This window comes from Scaptodrosophila lebanonensis, unplaced genomic scaffold (assembly GCF_003285725.1).
Source record: "Scaptodrosophila lebanonensis strain 11010-0011.00,11010-0021.00 unplaced genomic scaffold, SlebRS2 tig00000043-arrow-pilon, whole genome shotgun sequence".
Classification (NCBI taxonomy): Eukaryota; Metazoa; Arthropoda; class Insecta; order Diptera; family Drosophilidae; genus Scaptodrosophila; species Scaptodrosophila lebanonensis.
The window spans coordinates 5,840,588-5,857,184 of record NW_022060545.1 but is presented as its reverse complement, the minus strand read 5'-3'; the positions used below and the strand labels follow the sequence as shown (position 1 = coordinate 5,857,184).

The 16,597-nt window shown below is 41.4% G+C and overlaps 5 protein-coding genes and 2 non-coding genes across 8 annotated transcripts; 3 read left to right on the top strand and 4 right to left on the bottom strand.

Annotated features, from left to right (window-relative positions):
- Window positions 1-656: 656 nt before the first annotated feature.
- LOC115623292 lies at window positions 657-779 on the bottom strand. Its single transcript, XR_003995392.1, has one exon. It is a non-coding gene; the product is annotated as a U5 spliceosomal RNA (small nuclear RNA).
- Window positions 780-993: 214 nt separating this feature from the next.
- LOC115623302 lies at window positions 994-1,189 on the top strand. The gene has a single exon (XR_003995402.1). It is a non-coding gene; the product is annotated as a U2 spliceosomal RNA (small nuclear RNA).
- A 1,441-nt stretch (window positions 1,190-2,630) lies between these two features.
- LOC115622340 (collagen alpha-1(VIII) chain) lies at window positions 2,631-3,844 on the top strand. The gene is made up of 2 exons (XM_030516252.1): window positions 2,631-2,669; window positions 2,734-3,844. The coding sequence occupies exons 1-2, from the start codon at window positions 2,633-2,635 to the stop codon at window positions 3,744-3,746; spliced, it is 1,050 nt and encodes a 349-aa protein (XP_030372112.1). The 5' UTR covers window positions 2,631-2,632; the 3' UTR covers window positions 3,747-3,844.
- Window positions 3,845-3,891: 47 nt separating this feature from the next.
- LOC115622383 (membrane-bound alkaline phosphatase) lies at window positions 3,892-5,602 on the bottom strand. The gene has a single exon (XM_030516307.1). The coding sequence runs from the start codon at window positions 5,566-5,568 to the stop codon at window positions 3,997-3,999; it is 1,572 nt and encodes a 523-aa protein (XP_030372167.1). The 5' UTR covers window positions 5,569-5,602; the 3' UTR covers window positions 3,892-3,996.
- Window positions 5,603-5,924: 322 nt separating this feature from the next.
- Window positions 5,925-7,719, top strand: LOC115622466 (alkaline phosphatase). Its single transcript, XM_030516409.1, has 3 exons — window positions 5,925-6,079; window positions 6,146-7,290; window positions 7,345-7,719. Exons 1-3 carry the CDS (start codon window positions 5,983-5,985, stop codon window positions 7,684-7,686), a joined length of 1,584 nt encoding a protein of 527 aa, XP_030372269.1. The 5' UTR covers window positions 5,925-5,982; the 3' UTR covers window positions 7,687-7,719.
- Window positions 7,720-9,172: 1,453 nt separating this feature from the next.
- Window positions 9,173-11,843, bottom strand: LOC115622659 (transmembrane 9 superfamily member 3). The gene is made up of 7 exons (XM_030516669.1): window positions 11,677-11,843; window positions 11,008-11,565; window positions 10,819-10,950; window positions 10,599-10,765; window positions 10,104-10,538; window positions 9,817-10,047; window positions 9,173-9,759 (listed from the first exon to the last, which is right to left on the bottom strand). The coding sequence occupies exons 1-7, from the start codon at window positions 11,755-11,757 to the stop codon at window positions 9,615-9,617; spliced, it is 1,749 nt and encodes a 582-aa protein (XP_030372529.1). The 5' UTR covers window positions 11,758-11,843; the 3' UTR covers window positions 9,173-9,614.
- An 844-nt stretch (window positions 11,844-12,687) lies between these two features.
- Window positions 12,688-14,320, bottom strand: LOC115622854 (chromatin modification-related protein MEAF6). Of its 2 annotated transcripts, XM_030516938.1 has the most exons (5): window positions 14,170-14,318; window positions 13,954-14,118; window positions 13,680-13,893; window positions 13,481-13,612; window positions 12,688-13,064 (listed from the first exon to the last, which is right to left on the bottom strand). In XM_030516938.1, exons 2-5 carry the CDS (start codon window positions 14,101-14,103, stop codon window positions 12,910-12,912), a joined length of 651 nt encoding a protein of 216 aa, XP_030372798.1. In that variant the 5' UTR covers window positions 14,104-14,118; window positions 14,170-14,318; the 3' UTR covers window positions 12,688-12,909. The 2 variants fall into 2 exon arrangements, with proteins under 2 accessions (XP_030372798.1, XP_030372797.1); XM_030516937.1 differs by having other exon boundaries at window positions 12,689-13,064; window positions 13,954-14,320.
- Between the last annotated feature and the right edge of the window lie 2,277 nt (window positions 14,321-16,597).

The following is a 16,597-nucleotide window of genomic DNA, read 5'->3' as shown; positions in this document are numbered from 1 at the left end:
ATTGATTTGTGAACCGATTAACCTGTTCCCATTCATAATGAAGGTTCGTATTATCAAAACGTGATCGTCTCGTGTATTTTGTCCTTATCAAATGAGCAATGATCATAAAACTGTTCTGAACTTCGGCAAACTTGTAAATTAGACATGTGTCTACTATACCTAGAAAGATAAAGTAAAGCAATAAGTCCCCTAGTTAAAGATTGTAGGCCTTTCTCTATTTCATTTAAAACATTTTAAAGCTTAAAACGTATGGCTCCGTTCTAAACAAATCCTGACAATTGATTTGTGAACAGATTTTAAATATCATGAACATGTTTCCATTCAATTCTTATTATTAAAACGTGATCGTCACGTGTATCGTGTCGTTATCAAATGAGCATAAAACTCTTCCGAACTTCGACAAACTTTAAAATTAGACATGTGTCTACTATCCTAGAAAGATAAAGTAAAGCTATAAGTCCGTTCTAAAGACATCTTAAGAAAATTCAACCAAACTCTTACATTCGAAGTAATAATATATTTTCTCAAAAGTTGAATTATAATAGATAATTGCCCTTTTTTAGGCACAATGAACAAGCATTTCGGGTCAACATTTTATATTATACACTGTGCTATATATCGTGAACTACCAAAATATGAAATGTATCAATAATTGGTCCAGCACCGGAGTGCCAGACACGACAAAAAATTAATTTAGACTCATTAGAGTGCCCCTCTCCACGGAAATCTTTAGTAAAAGGCGAAAGATTTATTCGACAACTGAAGAGAAGCCAGAGTACCTGAACATTTCACATCACTCCAACCCCCTATTGACAACTGTAGTAACCAGTTGTGAATTATAAGTAAAAGATAAAAAAAATTAGCCGCCCCTAAGTAGACTATAAAAAATGAAAAAGGACTCGCTTTCCAAATTTCAAAATTATTGTCCTTGGAATTCCCAACTTGTTCTCACGGCATAGTGGTCGTCCTTTACTTATATTGGCAGTTCTGGTTATCGCTTCTCGGCCTTATGGCTAAGATCAAAGTGTAGTATCTGTTCTTATCAGCTTAACATCTGATAGATCCTCCATCGGAGGACAACAAATGTTAAACTGATTTTTGGAATTAGACGGAGTGCTAGGAGCTTGCTCCACCTCTGTCACGGGTTGGCCCGGTATTGCAGTACCGCCGGGATTTCATCCCAACTAATTAATACATTTCAAATCATCCCAAATAGAATACTTCTAGTTGTTTAGAAGAGGTAGGAAGGCAAAGTGAAATTTTAGCCCATTTTAATTTATTAATATACGGTGTGGATAGAATATGGTTTATTGACTAATTTCTCAATAGAGTAGCTCGCCTCCTATCACTTTAGATAAGTATTGACGGGCTTCTAAAATTAACTTTTAATCAATTAATTATGTGCGTGAGAATTACCTTTAAAGAGAACTACGTCGTAGCGATTTGCGATACGATTTGGATTAAGACGTGGCTCAAGTATATTACTCTTCAATACTTGTATAAGAAGCACAAGTATTAAACTAAAGTGCTTTCCTAGACCTATTTACATTCACTTAATATTATGTAGAAGGTGTTCTATTGAAAGAAACATCTGAATTCCACTTTTTTTTTATGGCTTTGGCTGTAATCTATCAGTTGTGGAAGTGCACGCTCTCAAAAGTGTCACTTATGTGGAGTGGCTGCTAATGACGCGTGTTTTAGGACCGGACCGGACCGTCTTTCAGAAATTGATAAGACATGGCTGGTTTGGTGTAGAATTCGGAATTGAATTATACTTTTTAATTTATGCAAACGACTTAAATCGAATTTACTTTATGTTTTATCAACATCAATAACGGCGCCCTTTGTCAGTGTTCTGTCGATGCTCTCCTTTCTAACTCCAGAGCCCACATGATCGGTTGTGAAAGTGTTGAAAACCAGTCGGGCAGGCAGGCACACTGACCCAATCACAATCAATGGCCAATAAAGAAAACACAATACCTGCAACATACTTGTACTATGACAATGCTTGCTTGCAGTCTCATATTTGTCTCGCAGCCAATGTGTTAATAAACATCCAATTTTAAGCAGATTTTATGTTCTGATTGACATTTCATTGCATTGACGACGACTGAGCGACCCACATTTAGTTCCCTTTTAATGACCCGTGCATTCGCCAGTAATCGAAACATAAATACCCATTAATGTCAGCAGAGACGAAGCTTCAAAGCTTTGGCTTGCCCGATTTCCCCTATCCCACACACACACACACACACACACACACACACACACACACACACACACACACACACACACACACACACACACACACACCTGGGTTGCTTATCCCTTCCGAGTTAACGATTTTCCTATTCAAATATTATGTCACCAAGAACAGTTATAGCCCGCATAAGCGGATCTTTACGGCATCGCTGCAGCTGCAGTTTGTTGTTGATTTGGTATCTTATTTAAATGTTCATATTTTGGAATGCACATAAAATGGAATTGGGAAATGCGTTAAAACAGTTTTAACTAGTTTCTTAAGAATTTCCCAGCCGCTGGTATAAATACCAATGCCCTGATTCTGCATCGAATCAGTCTTACTAAGTTGCTGGCTAGCGCGAACGAAAACTGTCACTGGAAAAGAAACATAATGCAACTGCTCCGTTTGTGGGCTGTGCTACTATTTGGTGAGTGAGGATAGTGAGAACATTTTTTCTTCCGATGGTGCTAAATACCGTATCCCGTGTACAGGGGGATTGTGCTTACTTGTGACAGTCGAAGCATCGCTCGTAAAATGTTCCTGTGAGCCAGGCCCAGAAGGACCTCGCGGTCCACCTGGCTCTCGTGGATTCCCGGGTCTTATCGGTTTCCCCGGCAGGGATGGACCACGCGGATTACCGGGCATACCAGGCCCCCCAGGTGCTCCAGGAGCTGGTTGGTATGGTTCACCAGCCTACAACTTTCGACCAGTACCTGGACCGCGTGGCTTACCTGGACCTCCGGGTCCACCAGGATTCTGTTTCCCTTGCCCCTTCAGTCCATTCCGCACAGGAATAAATGGGGTTGGACCAGGACCAGGGCCAGGACCTGGGCCAGGTCCTATGGGTGGGTCAGGCTTAGTTCCTTGGGGCCCTCCTCCAGTACCGCCGCTAATAGCACCTCAAGCGGGTCCCAGTTCAGCTGGTTTGGCTCCCCAAATAGCGGCGGGTAATATTGTTATGCTGCCGGCCAGTGGAGATGGTAGTCCTGGTTCTTCTCATGCAAAGCTATTCCGCATCAATCCCGATGGCACACTGCAGCCACTTGAACTACCAAAAGAACTGGGAAATGAATTCTTTAATGAGTTAGGTCCGGCACCGACCACCGTCAAGGCGCCCGCATCGATAACGCCACCGACTACTTTGTCGCCCAGCTCCCAAACACCCACGGCTCCCACGCCGACGGATAGTGCTAGTCAAACTACACTACCACCAGAGGGCCTGGACGAGACCTTGTTTGCCTCAAGCATTGATCCTAATACTGGGCTACGAGGCACTTCCGATTTGAACGATTGGCGTCGTGTTGTGCTGCTGGGGGAACCCCCCTCCGGTTTTCCTTCCAGCCTCGGCGTTAATGGCGAAGGTCAAGCCGAGCAGCGATACCCATCTAACCAACTAGAGAGCAACATGGAGGACTTCCAACGTGCTCTGGCTGAGCTACGCGAAAAATACGCCTCGCTAGTGCAGTCGCGTAACGGTGGCAGCCGATATGCCGTGATTCTCTAAAAACTGTCTTCCTTTAGCCATACAATTCCGCTACAATTGTCCTATAACTATTCTTAGATATATGTATATACACAATAAAACGTACTGATAATCTGTAAGCCACTTGAGTTTACGCCTTCCCTGCTATCGGACATTGAAACTGTCATCCATTGTCGAACTATAGTTTTATTGATAACGCCTACTGTACATGCAATCAAATCGTTTGCTATTAGCTCCAAAGATTTGAAAATAATAGCAATCGTTTGAGACATCAGTCACATGCTTTCAGGCCACTGCCGACGCATGCGGCATAAGCCATCATATGTGGAATAGCATTTTGTTCATACACTCCAGTGAAAAGATGTGACCACGGTCCAGAAGCAAAGACCCCGACGTCCTCGCCGCCATGTGTTTCGGATACCAATGGTGCCATGGCAGGGAACGGTTCCCAAAAGTCACCCGTCAGCTGCGATGTGGGATCCACGCGCTTGTGCTCTACTGTATCGTAGAATTTTTCGTAGCTCATGCCATTGGCATAGCTGAGTCCAATGTAAGGTAAGCCGTCGGCGGCGTTCGACTCTGCCGCGCCGAATATGTCGCTGCCACGCTTTTGATAGCCGGCCAAGCTGAATGTGTGCGAGTGATCGGACGTAACCACAATTAGGGTATCCTCTTCGCTGGTCATTTTGCGGGCTAGTGCCACAGCTTTGGACAACTCCGCCGTTTCGTCCAGTGCGATGCGGGCCATGGTGTCGTGGTGACTGATATCAATTTTTCCGCCCTCAACGAACAAAAAGTAGCCATTCTGCTCGGTTTGCAAAATTTCCAGCGCCTTCTGCGTCATCTCCTCCAGCGTTGGCTCATTATTGTCCGGATTGTCGAGCGCCTCCAAGTGATAGTCCATATGGCTGCCACTGAATAGCCCCAACAGACGTCCCGTTTCTGTGGCATTCACCTTCAATAGCTTCTTCTGGTTCTTCACAAACACATTGTTCGGGTCAAGTTGTTGGAATTCCTCGACCAAATTGCGTCCATCTGTACGTCTGCCCTTCTCATAGGAGGCGGGATCATAGAAGTTACGCTTGCCGCCGCCCAGCATGACTCTCAGCTTGCTGCCAACCTCGCCATAAATTAGCTGCAACGCAATATCCGGAAGAGTAGTGTCCGCGCCACATGCTTCCTTTATTAAAGCATCGTTCTCCCATTCGCGATCAGCAGTGTGCGCATAAACGCCGGAGGGCGAGGCATGTGTCACGCGAGTTGTAGTTACTAGGCCGGCAGCTTTGCCAGCATCCATGGCCCACTTTCCCAGCGAGAAGACATGATTATTTTCTTCGGCCATTGCTGCACAGTCACCTCGTTTCACATTCGCATTCACACCAATAGTTCCATAGTTGGCCTTGACGCCGCACAAATAGGATGTTGAAGTGCAGGCAGAGTCGGGCACAATCTTGTCCACAGAGTATGTTTTCGATAGGCCCGTGTAGGGGAACTGCTCGAAGGACAGCTTTTCGGACTCTCCGCCAATGTAGCTGCGTGCGGCGGCCAGCGTTGCCAGACCCATGCCATCGCCCAGGAATAAAATAATGTTCTTTGCCTTTTTAGTGTTGCGCACGAAATTAAGTTTTTCCCGAATGTGCTGCTTGCTCAGCGACAGCCAATATTCCTGCGTATCCTCGCCCTCCACCTGGCCCGACCTAAAGGCGGACTTCGTTGCGGGCGCAGACAAGTCGGGATGCATGGTGTCTTCCATTGGAATCCTCGCTGGCACCACCGCGCTCTGGGCAAGCGCCACGGCCAGCAGCAGTAGTGCTGGACTTGTCAGTAGTTTAAAGCTCCACATTCTTAACTTCGCTCACTTCACTGGCCAAGCAGACACTGTGACTCGCTGAGCGATACGGCGGCTATATAACGGCCGAGACTGCAGTTGTGGGGCGATTGTTTGGCACTGAGAGATTTACGACTCTTTATACACACTGTCGAGATATAGCCACACTTCTATCGGTTCTGCCCATGGCTTTTCAGCTCCAAATGATTTATTTTATTTGTCCGAAACACTTGAGATAGTTCTAATTGAAGAGCCTTTCCATGCATCGACAAGTGAGATAGTGGTGTAAATCATTTGAATTATTCGCGAGTTTACCTGAAATCGTGCAGGCTATATAAGAAAGTATTGCCCGATCGAGTCCCCAGTCTTGCGGCAGTTGTTGAGTCGAGCAGTTGTGAATTTTGGAGAACAATCTTCAACTGTTCCATAATGAAGGTTTGCGTAACGTTTTGCTTTCTGGCGTTAGCCGTTTCATCGGCTACAGCTATCCGCCCAAGAACAGCCCCATCGGAGAGGGAGGATAGTGGTAAGTAAATGGGGAATAACCCAAGCACGAGCCAGCACCATAAAATATAAATTGAAATGTGTTTAGCGCAACATCCACATCTGCGCACACTATTCGATTACTCCGCCACGGATGATGAACTGCAAACTGAGTTCTGGCACGATAAGGCGCAATCCATACTTTCCGAAAAATTGACCATTCATAAGCAGCTGAATGAGAACACTGCCAAGAACATTATTTTGTTTCTGGGCGATGGCATGTCCGTGCACACGATTGCTGCCACCCGTGCCTTCATGGGTGACAGTAACAAGCAAGTCTTCTTCGAAAAGTTCCCCTACACGGGGCTATCCAAGACCTATGCCGTCGACGAGCGTACTCCGGACTCGGCAAGTACGGCGACCGCTTATTTAACGGGTGTGAAGGGTAATTACGGAACGATCGGTGTGAACGCCAAAGTACAGCGTCGTAACTGTTTCGCCGCAATCGACAAGAGCACGCACACTGAAAGCATTGCTAAGTGGGCGCAGGATGCGGGTAAATGGGCGGGTCTGGTGTCCACGGCTCGTGTTACCCACGCCTCACCAGCTGGCGTTTATGCGCACACCGCAGATCGTGATTGGGAGTACGATGCCCCGATTACCAAGGATGGATGCAGTGCCGATGAAAACCTGGACATAGCACGCCAGCTGGTTGAGTCCCCTGTGGGCAAGGACCTGCGTGTGGTGCTGGGTGGCGGACGTGCCTATTTCCGTGGTCGGGAAAGCCATGACGAAGAAGGAATATTGGGCGAGCGTGAGGATGGCCGGGACTTGATTGCGGACTGGGTTAACGACAAGGCTGATAAGAACGCCCATTATGTATGGTCTCGCAAAGGTCTAAACGATCTGGACTTAAGCAAGACAGACTACCTGCTCGGTCTTTTCGATCCCTCCCATTGTCCCTATCACGGCGATCGTCATCGCAAAAACTTAGACTATGCCGATCCCTCTCTTTCCGAAATGACCGCGGCTGCTATCAAAGTGTTGAGTCGCAACGACCAGGGCTACTTTTTGTTCGTAGAGAGTGGACGTATCGATATGGCCCACCATAGCGCTCAAGCACGCAAGGCCCTCGAGGAGACAGATGAGTTTGCTAATGCGATCGAGTTGGCTCGTGGCATGACCAATGAAAAGGACACTCTAATTGTTGTGACATCGGATCACTCGCACACCATGACCATAAATGGTTACCCGGTAAGTGGCTCGAAACTGCTGCAAGTATCCATTCTAACTTCTGTGAAATTTCAGTACCGTCGCCAAAACATTCTCTCCCTGGCGCCTAATCTAGCCGATGATCAGCTGCCATTTACCATTCTCTCATATGCAAATGGTCCTGGCTACGCGCAGACCTTCTCCTCTGAAACTGGTCGCATCGATTTGACAGGTGTTGACACCACAGATCCTGAGTTCCAATTCCAGTCGACCGTGCCCCTTAGTTCCGAGACTCATGGCGGTGAGGATGTTGGTGTCTTTGCCTCGGGCCCCTTCGAGCATTTCTTCGCCGGCAACTATGAGCAGACCGCAATTCCTGCCCTTATGGCCTATGCTGCCAATATTGGGCCATTTGCCCAGGATAAGCTCAATGAATAAAATAAATACCTAACTATTAATAATCAAGCAAGATATCTTCAATTTTTTTTCTTTGTTTGGTTGGGGAGTGATATTTTATTTAAGGCATGGAAGAGCTGCAAGTAATTTTATCAAATTTGGTTGTCATTAAGCTTTTAATCTACTTGTATACGGTATTTACTGTTCATGGTACGAAATAAGCTGATATGAATTCACCAGCGGAGCTCGCAGTTGGAACTATCCCCCAAAGAATATGGTAACTAAAGGTTACAAAAACAATGTTAAATTTAAACCAACAAAAAAACGCTTTCACATTCATTATTTTGCAATAAAGATTCTAACATAAGTGTTAACTACTGCTGGTTTTACTTGCAGGCCACTCCAAAATTTTGATATTTACTATCAAACAATATTGCCTAAAGACGTTTACCTCGTTCCAATCACCCGAAGTATTTTTATCATTATTTTAGGATCTTGGTCCGAAGCTCAAATAGTTAAATGATATTCAGTTTTTCAATGTATTATATGCAGGACGCAAAAAAAAGCATTACAAATTATATATTATTGAAAATTTGGCCCGAAAATGGGTAAAATTTGTGAACTTGTGGCCAGTGCTAATGAGGTTTATGAGGTGTTTGAGGAAATATGTACAAATTATGAAGAATGTTTTAAAATAAAGGAGGGGTATATTCGGAGTAGGAATAAAAGATCTGGCTGATCAGTCATAAAAAAATTGAATAAAATTACTGCCTACTCGTAGCTCTCTAGGAAAGTGCATACCCAACTAACTGCTGGTATATAACATACATATATGGTTATATAGCAAACGAATTAAGACTAGAAGACAGCTTAATATCAAAGGATTATTAACCACATGGCGCATAAAATATAAATATATCAATTTCTAAAGATATAAAAATTCGAGGAATTATGGGAGAATCGGGAACGATGTCGTAAATTCTTTCTTTCCCGTAGAGCAATCTGCACATCAAGTTTTGATCTCTAGATTTTATGCTTTCATAGCATTCAAAACATTTTCTAACATCTTGTTATGCTAATGAAGAATAAATATACGTATATACAAGTATTAGTATGTTTATGTAATCGTCGGAATTACCACGCCTCCTTTTGGTTCTTGCAATAACTGTACACCTTCTGCCGTAGATACTATAATTCATGAAGTAGGCCGTGTATAAAAACTTCTGACATGCTTACTCAGCGAAGTGCCAAAAATCGGCCGATAAGTAATTTATGGGGGTGCCAGCGTCTGCGGCTTATGAGTTAATATTAGTTGTAGAGCGTAAATTCATGATGGGTGCAAAATACTTACACGTGACAAGCACGTTTAAGTAATTATGAATGGCCGACAATAAATTTTAAATTAAAATATGTTCGTTTATTTCGAGCACCTTCAAGATAAGTGCGCACCACAATTCGATTAACAAGGGGGCTGTTTGTATAGTTTAGGGAAAAACACATTGTACATGGGGTTTGATTTGTAAACATGTAAATAGTTTCATGTCCTGACTTTATTTTAATATTATCCACTATTGCTAATCAGCAAATACATGTCATAACTGCACCGCTGCATCGTACATAAGCTTAATTGGCATAAGCAAGTCATACATACATGTTCTCAATTGCATAATTTGACAAATTTCTAAGCATCCAGTACTTCGTGCACACACACATGAGAAGGCGTGCATATGCGATATATGTTTATATATATGTACATATACAGATTAAGTTTTCAATGGTATTGGAAAGTGGGCGTGGTTTGGAATGGGGCAAGTGCAGCGTCAGACTGACTGGGGGGCACAAGCGCATCCATTTTATTCACACCGATATGAGAAAAAGTTGAGAGTGGGAGAAAAAACACACACATTGGTAACTAAATCACTAAACAATAAATAAATTGTAAGTCGTTATTGATATACAGGCGCGTCTGCTTAATCTATTTTCACATTGGAATATATTTTGCGCACAAAGAGATTTGTGCCCACATAGCCGACCGTTCCGCAGATGATGCCCAAAGCGCCACTGAACAGAGCCATGTAGCCGAAATAAAATGCTGTTTGGAACAGGCCAAACATTCTGAAAAAAGGAGCAACTTTTTAATAAGAACTTAGAGGTTTCTTCCTGGTCACTTACTTTGTTTTAAAGAAGAAATAGTAAAATGAATATGCGTAGACATAAATGGACGTAGAGCCTGCGGCCATGAAGCTCGTCCACTGCCACCGATAATCCTCGGCATTCAGCAAAAAATACGTGCACACAATTGTGACACAAACAGTTACGATAGTGAGTATGGTGAACACAAGTAGCATAAAGCCATAAACATAATAGATTTTATACGCCCAGAAGGAAGTGAAGATGAAGTACCTAGAGCGAGAATTATCCATAACTAATCAGTCATTACTAACAACCGTCTTACTTACATTTCAATGAATATTGAACCAAAGGGCAGTACGCCACCGAGCAGCACAATGATTATCGGCTCCATGTACCATTTCTTCTCTGGTATCGGCCTCGGAACAGCGTTAACGCGGCATGGGAAGTCCGGCTGACCATCCAAATTGCGCCCCACCACAGTTCCCACCAGGGTCAGGGGCAAGATAACGAACAGACAAATGCAGGTGACAGCCACCATGGTTCCAAATGGTATTGCACGTGACGCATGGTAGCCAATCGCAATAAAATTGATGAAGAACGCTGTCCCGCAGACTGCCACAGGCACTGTGAAGGCAGATACGAGCATTTGACGTATCCACATACGTCCGCCGAGACGTGCGTACAGCGATCCACCAAAGTAGCCGTTTATGGGCGACGTCGCCGCATATACAAATATGGCTGTGGAGAGTAATGATCCGCGCCTGTACAACAGAGCGTAAAATTGCAGCATAATTTAAAAAATACTCCAACACCCTACTCACTCGGTGTAAAGTTCTCCCACAATGGCAAACATGATGACGCAGAAAACCACTGAGATCAGCTGATAGCCGGCGCCGATGAGTGCCGAGAAAATAAGCGCACTAGGAGGCGAGCGGAACACATCACCATGCACCTGTTTCCAGCCATACTCATCGCCCAAATCACGTTCCTGTCAAGGCCAAACGTTAATTTTTACTTAAGCAGCTATGTATAGCCTTTTACCATATCATCCACTTCCTCATCCTTGCTGTAACGTGCATAATCCTTGCGCAGCGTGCGCATCAAAATCATAGACACCAGACCCACAAGGAATATGACCATCATGAAGCTGTTGAAAATGCTAAACCAATGGATCTGGAAGAATATTTTCAAATGAATTGCTGCATTCATGGATCTAGATATGGGACTCACTCTGTGTTGGAAAAAGTTGGGATCGAGGTACTTGTCAAACCGATTCTTAAACTCCACTTTGCTGGGCTTCCAGTTCACTTCATAGGAGAACTTTATTTTGGCATCCGTTTTCAACTCCTCCCGCACATCGTTCGTCAAGCTGATATCGACAATTTGTTGGCCATTATAGCCAATGTCGAACTTTTTGTGCGTAAATATGTAGTACTTGCCATCAGTCTCGTCCCGCTCACCAACCTTGCCCCAAATGGGCAGGCCGTCGATATACATCTGATACCAGTACTCGTTCTTTACCGCATAGGTAAACGCTTTGGCATTCTTCTCCGACAGCTCGACCATGCAAATGACAGTGCGTGGAACGTCGCTCTTAAAATCCATTTCATAGCCGCTAAACTCCAACTCAACGCCCTGCAGCGCTTCACTTAAAGTCTCATGATAGTGGGATATATCTGACTTGGAACCACTGCAGAAGGGCAGCGAGAAGTAGGCATACGTCTCCTGCCGGTTGTGATAAGGGCCGACGGTGTTCATCCACAGCACCACCTCCTCCCTGTCATTGTACTGCAACGGAAAAAATATGCGGATATAGATGGGCCCGAATAGACAGCTGTCTTTGTCATGTTTACACAAATGCAGTTGCCAACATCAGCACCAGCACCGCTTTATTATTACCTTGTGGTTGTGCTCGTCGCCACGTGTACTTATGCAAAAAGAGAGACTCAAGAGCAGGAAAATCCTCGTTGGTGAACCCATAATGATTGTCGTCCTGCCAGGTGGCGTTTTTTTCAATGTATTATTGTTAATTTACACAATTTTTGAGCAATTTCTTTCGGCGACAGAAAACCTCAAAAGTCCACTTGGATCATCCTGAGCTGGTTCTGGTTCCATTCTTTTGCAACACTAGAACACACGTCATTTTTCATGATATTTGTCAACATTATACCGCAATGGAATCGATTTCTTTCTTTAAAAACGTTTTGACATTTGTTTTGAATAAACTATTTATATTTTCAACATTTGAAAAATTACAGGTAAAATGAGATTGTTGAAAGATTTATCTCAGATGTAGATATTCTCTTCCACATGCAAACTAAAATTGGTATAAGTCATGGCCATTTTTCTTCAAGAGAAAAATGCCAATTATTGATTTAAATTTTTTTTTAACTAACTTAAAATATAATTAAATGTATTTCCTGTAGTACATTTCTATTTGAATTGGCTTAAATCGATATCAACGAATATTTGAAACTTGGTTGAATATATTTTTATAGAAATCGGATGAAGCCGGAAAACATTTATTGCATACTTTGTAAACTTTTAAAATAACTATAAAGCAAAAGACCGTAACGAAATTATAAGCGCTGCCTATTGAAAGAATTCCTATTCGCTTAACCTTCTTAAAGGCAAAAGCTAGTTAGTAAACACGTTTTTTTTATTTTCTCTGAAGATGACTCGCAATTTAACAAGACACTTCAGTATTTAATCTAAAACAAATAGATGAATTAAATTTGATCGTTTAAAGAGAGCGATTTCTTATGAATCGCTGAAGAAATTGGAAACATTTTAAATATGTGCTCGACACATCTTAAGAGTTTTTTATAGATCCACAAGTTCTACAAGTAGACAAAACTAGTTAGATAAGTTTATTAAATGTGTGCGATAAGCAAAATTGTGACTTTATTGACGCAATTATTTGTAAAATGATTTTAGGCCTAAAACTACATACAGCGATTTATTGATTGTAATTAAATGAATTTGTGCTTAAAACTATGTAGATTATTACTTGAAAATTCCGTATATGTAGCTGTTTACTGTAAATTTTACAAAATTTAATTGGAGAAGTGTTAAAGCCTGATTGAGATAAATTGTAGAGAGCGCTTTCTGGTGAGAGCTCTAAAGCCTAAATCAGCGATGGCGTATCTTTTTGTTGATATGTCCACCTTTTTTAGCTGTCGCACTTGAACTGGAGGGCAGTTTGCTTTTTGTGTTCGAGGTTGGTGTTCCAAGGGATTCCTTGAGGCTGCTGCTGCCGCCACCTTCATTGCGATGTGAGGGTGAGTCTATAAAGGTATGAGTTATTATTAAAGAGTTAGTATATTTGTATATATAATACCTTAAAATTACGTCAGACCATCTTTTGTAATTATTTTATAAAATTATTGTGAAGAATTGTTAAACAAAAAGATTTAAAGAATTGTGTAAAGAAGTAATGAAGGCTTACTTGCAGATCAGAGCTCACAAGTGGCACTTTCTATAAATTGTCACTAAATAAATTGAACACAAGGACACTACAAATAATGTGTTTCTATGCTATGTTTACATTGCTATCAGTTCCACTGACAATATTTTAATAAAAGCTAATCTAATTATCACATTAATATTGAAATTTCAACACAGTTTCAATCATCAAAAGCCTCCACATTCCGCTAGGTTGTCCACATTTCCTCACCACGTGAATAAGTGTCCATTGCCTTACCCTTTTCATCCTTAGGCACGCTTTTAATTGTGGTTGCCCCATCATGCGCGGTCGTAGTGTTTTGATTTACAGAAATCTGATTATCGCTGGAATCTTCATTCGTTATGGAATCAGATTCACTGGCACGTTCAGCTGTAGGCACAATAATCACAAATAGGTAGACACGACACGAATGGGGCATGTGCCTCAGAATACTCACGATTGCAAATGGCCATGGAGGTAATACTTGATTTCGAAAACAAACGTTCTGCCTCCTTGAACTTCCGATTGCGTTTGTCCGCCTTCGAGTTCGTCGCTTTATTGGAGGTCAAGTAGCGCTCCCAGCCTCGAATAATGTTGCCGCACAGCTGCGTGTCCTCCAGATAGGATCCCTCAAAAGCGTAGATTTGTCGCTCTAAGTTGGCCAGTTGTTCCTGTAGAATAATAGTATAAAATACAATAAACACCAGCATTAGTGCTTTATGATCTGTTACCGAGGTCTCGGCCTTCTTCTTGATTAGGTCCGCCAGTTCCTCACGTGTCTCCATGGTACCACTCTTTGCATTTGAGCTTGATTTGCCCGATGACTTTTTGGGTTTGTTGCCGTTGGTTTCGCTGGCGTTCTTAGCCGTCGGAGAGCTCATCTTGTCCAAGGAGTGCTAATAAACAATACGATTAAGTAAATAATATTGCGTTGCAAGTTTGTTTACGTTGTGGATTGCGCTGCCTCGTAGCCTTTTGGATGTTTGTGGCTTGTCGTGGAGCTCGCCGTATGTTGTAAATCATATCACATTTGCGCTTATCATAATATTAATAATAATAATATTTTGTTTTAACTATATTTGTACAATGATGCGCGTAAATTGCTACAAATAATTCTTATTCTTGTTCTTCTTATCGAAAAAACCATGTTATCGTTTTTCGATATGAAAATTGATAGAATTAACTATGTAGATGGCGTTTGTTGTGGCGCCATCATGTGGCAGATCGTCATTACTGGCGCAGTCTCAAGCAGTTCAGCGCTGCAAGCAGTTTATTTTATAGTCCACGCTAAATGGCGCTAATTTATAGAATTAGGTTACTTGCGGTTGAAATTTGATTGGTGCTTGTAAATATTTGCAAATTAAAGTGAAAATTTTGATTGAAGCACGTTTGATGAATACATTGTATGGAATGACTGTTTTTTACGATTCTATGAGCTAATAAATTGTTTGTTACTCATTTTAAGAAGCTATGCACAAATTCAAATATCATTCCACTTTCTTTTATTTTTCTTGGCTGAAAGTTGTTATTTAATATAATAATTAATAATTTTAGTGCGTACAATTTGTAAATGTAAATTTTTGTCAAAAATGAACAAATTAGATTATGTTTTAAATTGAACAATGATGTTTATACACAAACAAAAAATATTCTTTTTTTTAATTGTGTTTTTTTTATGATCTATGCTACAATTATTAAATTAAAATGAATGTGTTTTTTTAAATACACAAATGTGTTAGATAATGCAATTTTGGTATGGTTTGTGATATAAACAACCCATAAACATCATCATCTATAAAGCCCTTTGGCTAAATTTAATTCATCTTTAATTAAGATTCCATTATATTACCGAATCATGTCAACTACGTCTGTGGCTGTCATTGACCTCTTGAGGCCTTCATTTATTTATGTATATATGTACTCGTATAAATATATCTGAGGGCTTTAAACAAAAGCCGCAAGAGTGGGAACATCATCATCATCATCGCCATTACCATCAGAATCAGCTGCGCGATGATCAGCAGCTCTCATAGTTTATTGACCCAAGAGTTTTTCTAAGCTCGTCGTCTGTCTTTCAAAGTTTGTTGAACTGCCGAAAAAAGTGAAGCGCAGCCGACGCTGCTGCTGTCCGCCGGCCTCAGTCCGCAGTCGCTACTACCGTTCAACGCCGGCGTCGCTGCGTCGAGCCATGCTCTTTTACTTTTTACCCCCCACATTTTTACCATTTCTCCCATGCACACGCACTCTCTCACACAAATACACGCACACGCACACGCATTTATACACACTGGCACAGTTCGGAGATTTGAAGCGCGACTATTTTATTTTGCCTATTTCACTTTTAATAGCTCGCCGGCATATGCGGCGTATGCGCGATATTGTTAAGGCTCTGCCGTTTTTCTCACTTTTTTTTGTTTCCTCTACAATATGTACAGTAAAAAGTGGCTTAAATAGAAGAAAAAATGTGAAGGTAAATGGCATGATTTTAATATTATTTATTTATTTATCTATTTCATCGACAAGACCTGACGATATAAAAAAAAAAAAATACAATAGAGAACTTAAACTGAAATTAAGTAAAAAAAATAAAAAAAGCCTGTAGAAATTATAGAAACTATAGAAATTATATATGAAATGAATAGATATATGTATTCTTAAGATTTTCATTTTAATAATTATTTGATCATAGGACTTAAAATATAAATCTTTTCACTATATTCCCCAAATATTGATATTAATATTATATTTCTCTATATTTCTTTAATAATAATGCTGTTTTAAATAATAAACTCTTATATATATTTTTAATTATGTCTTCAGCGAAAAACAAGAACTGAGTTGTAGAAAACTAATAATAATCCTATTTTCAAAGCGAAAGCAAACTACACCTAAAGTGTTCTGATATAAAGAAATTTCAGATTAAAACATTTAGGGTAGTTGCCTGAAAATAATGATTTTTTATAGCTAATTCTTTTAAAAACCAAATTTTTGATATTTTTCTTAAGCACCTTTATTTTTTTAAATATACAGACTCTTTTCAGATGTTTACTGTCTTCCCATTTATGGCTTGGACTAGCCTAATCCATAGACAGATATTCAGACGACTTTAGAAAATGAAATCACAAAACGGCAACGACCGAAGACGTTGCAAGTAGTCGGCCGCCTTAAAGGCAAACAAAGTCTGCGTCCAAGGCGGAACGACAGACATACATACATATGTACATATGTATGTACGAGTGTGTAAGTCTAAGTAACTGAATGTTTGCCTGACTGGCTGACTAACCAATTGACTGATTGACTGTCTGACTGACTGACAGACTGACTGGCTGCCTTCTATGTATGTCAAAACATTGGCGCGCAAAAACTTTCATTTTA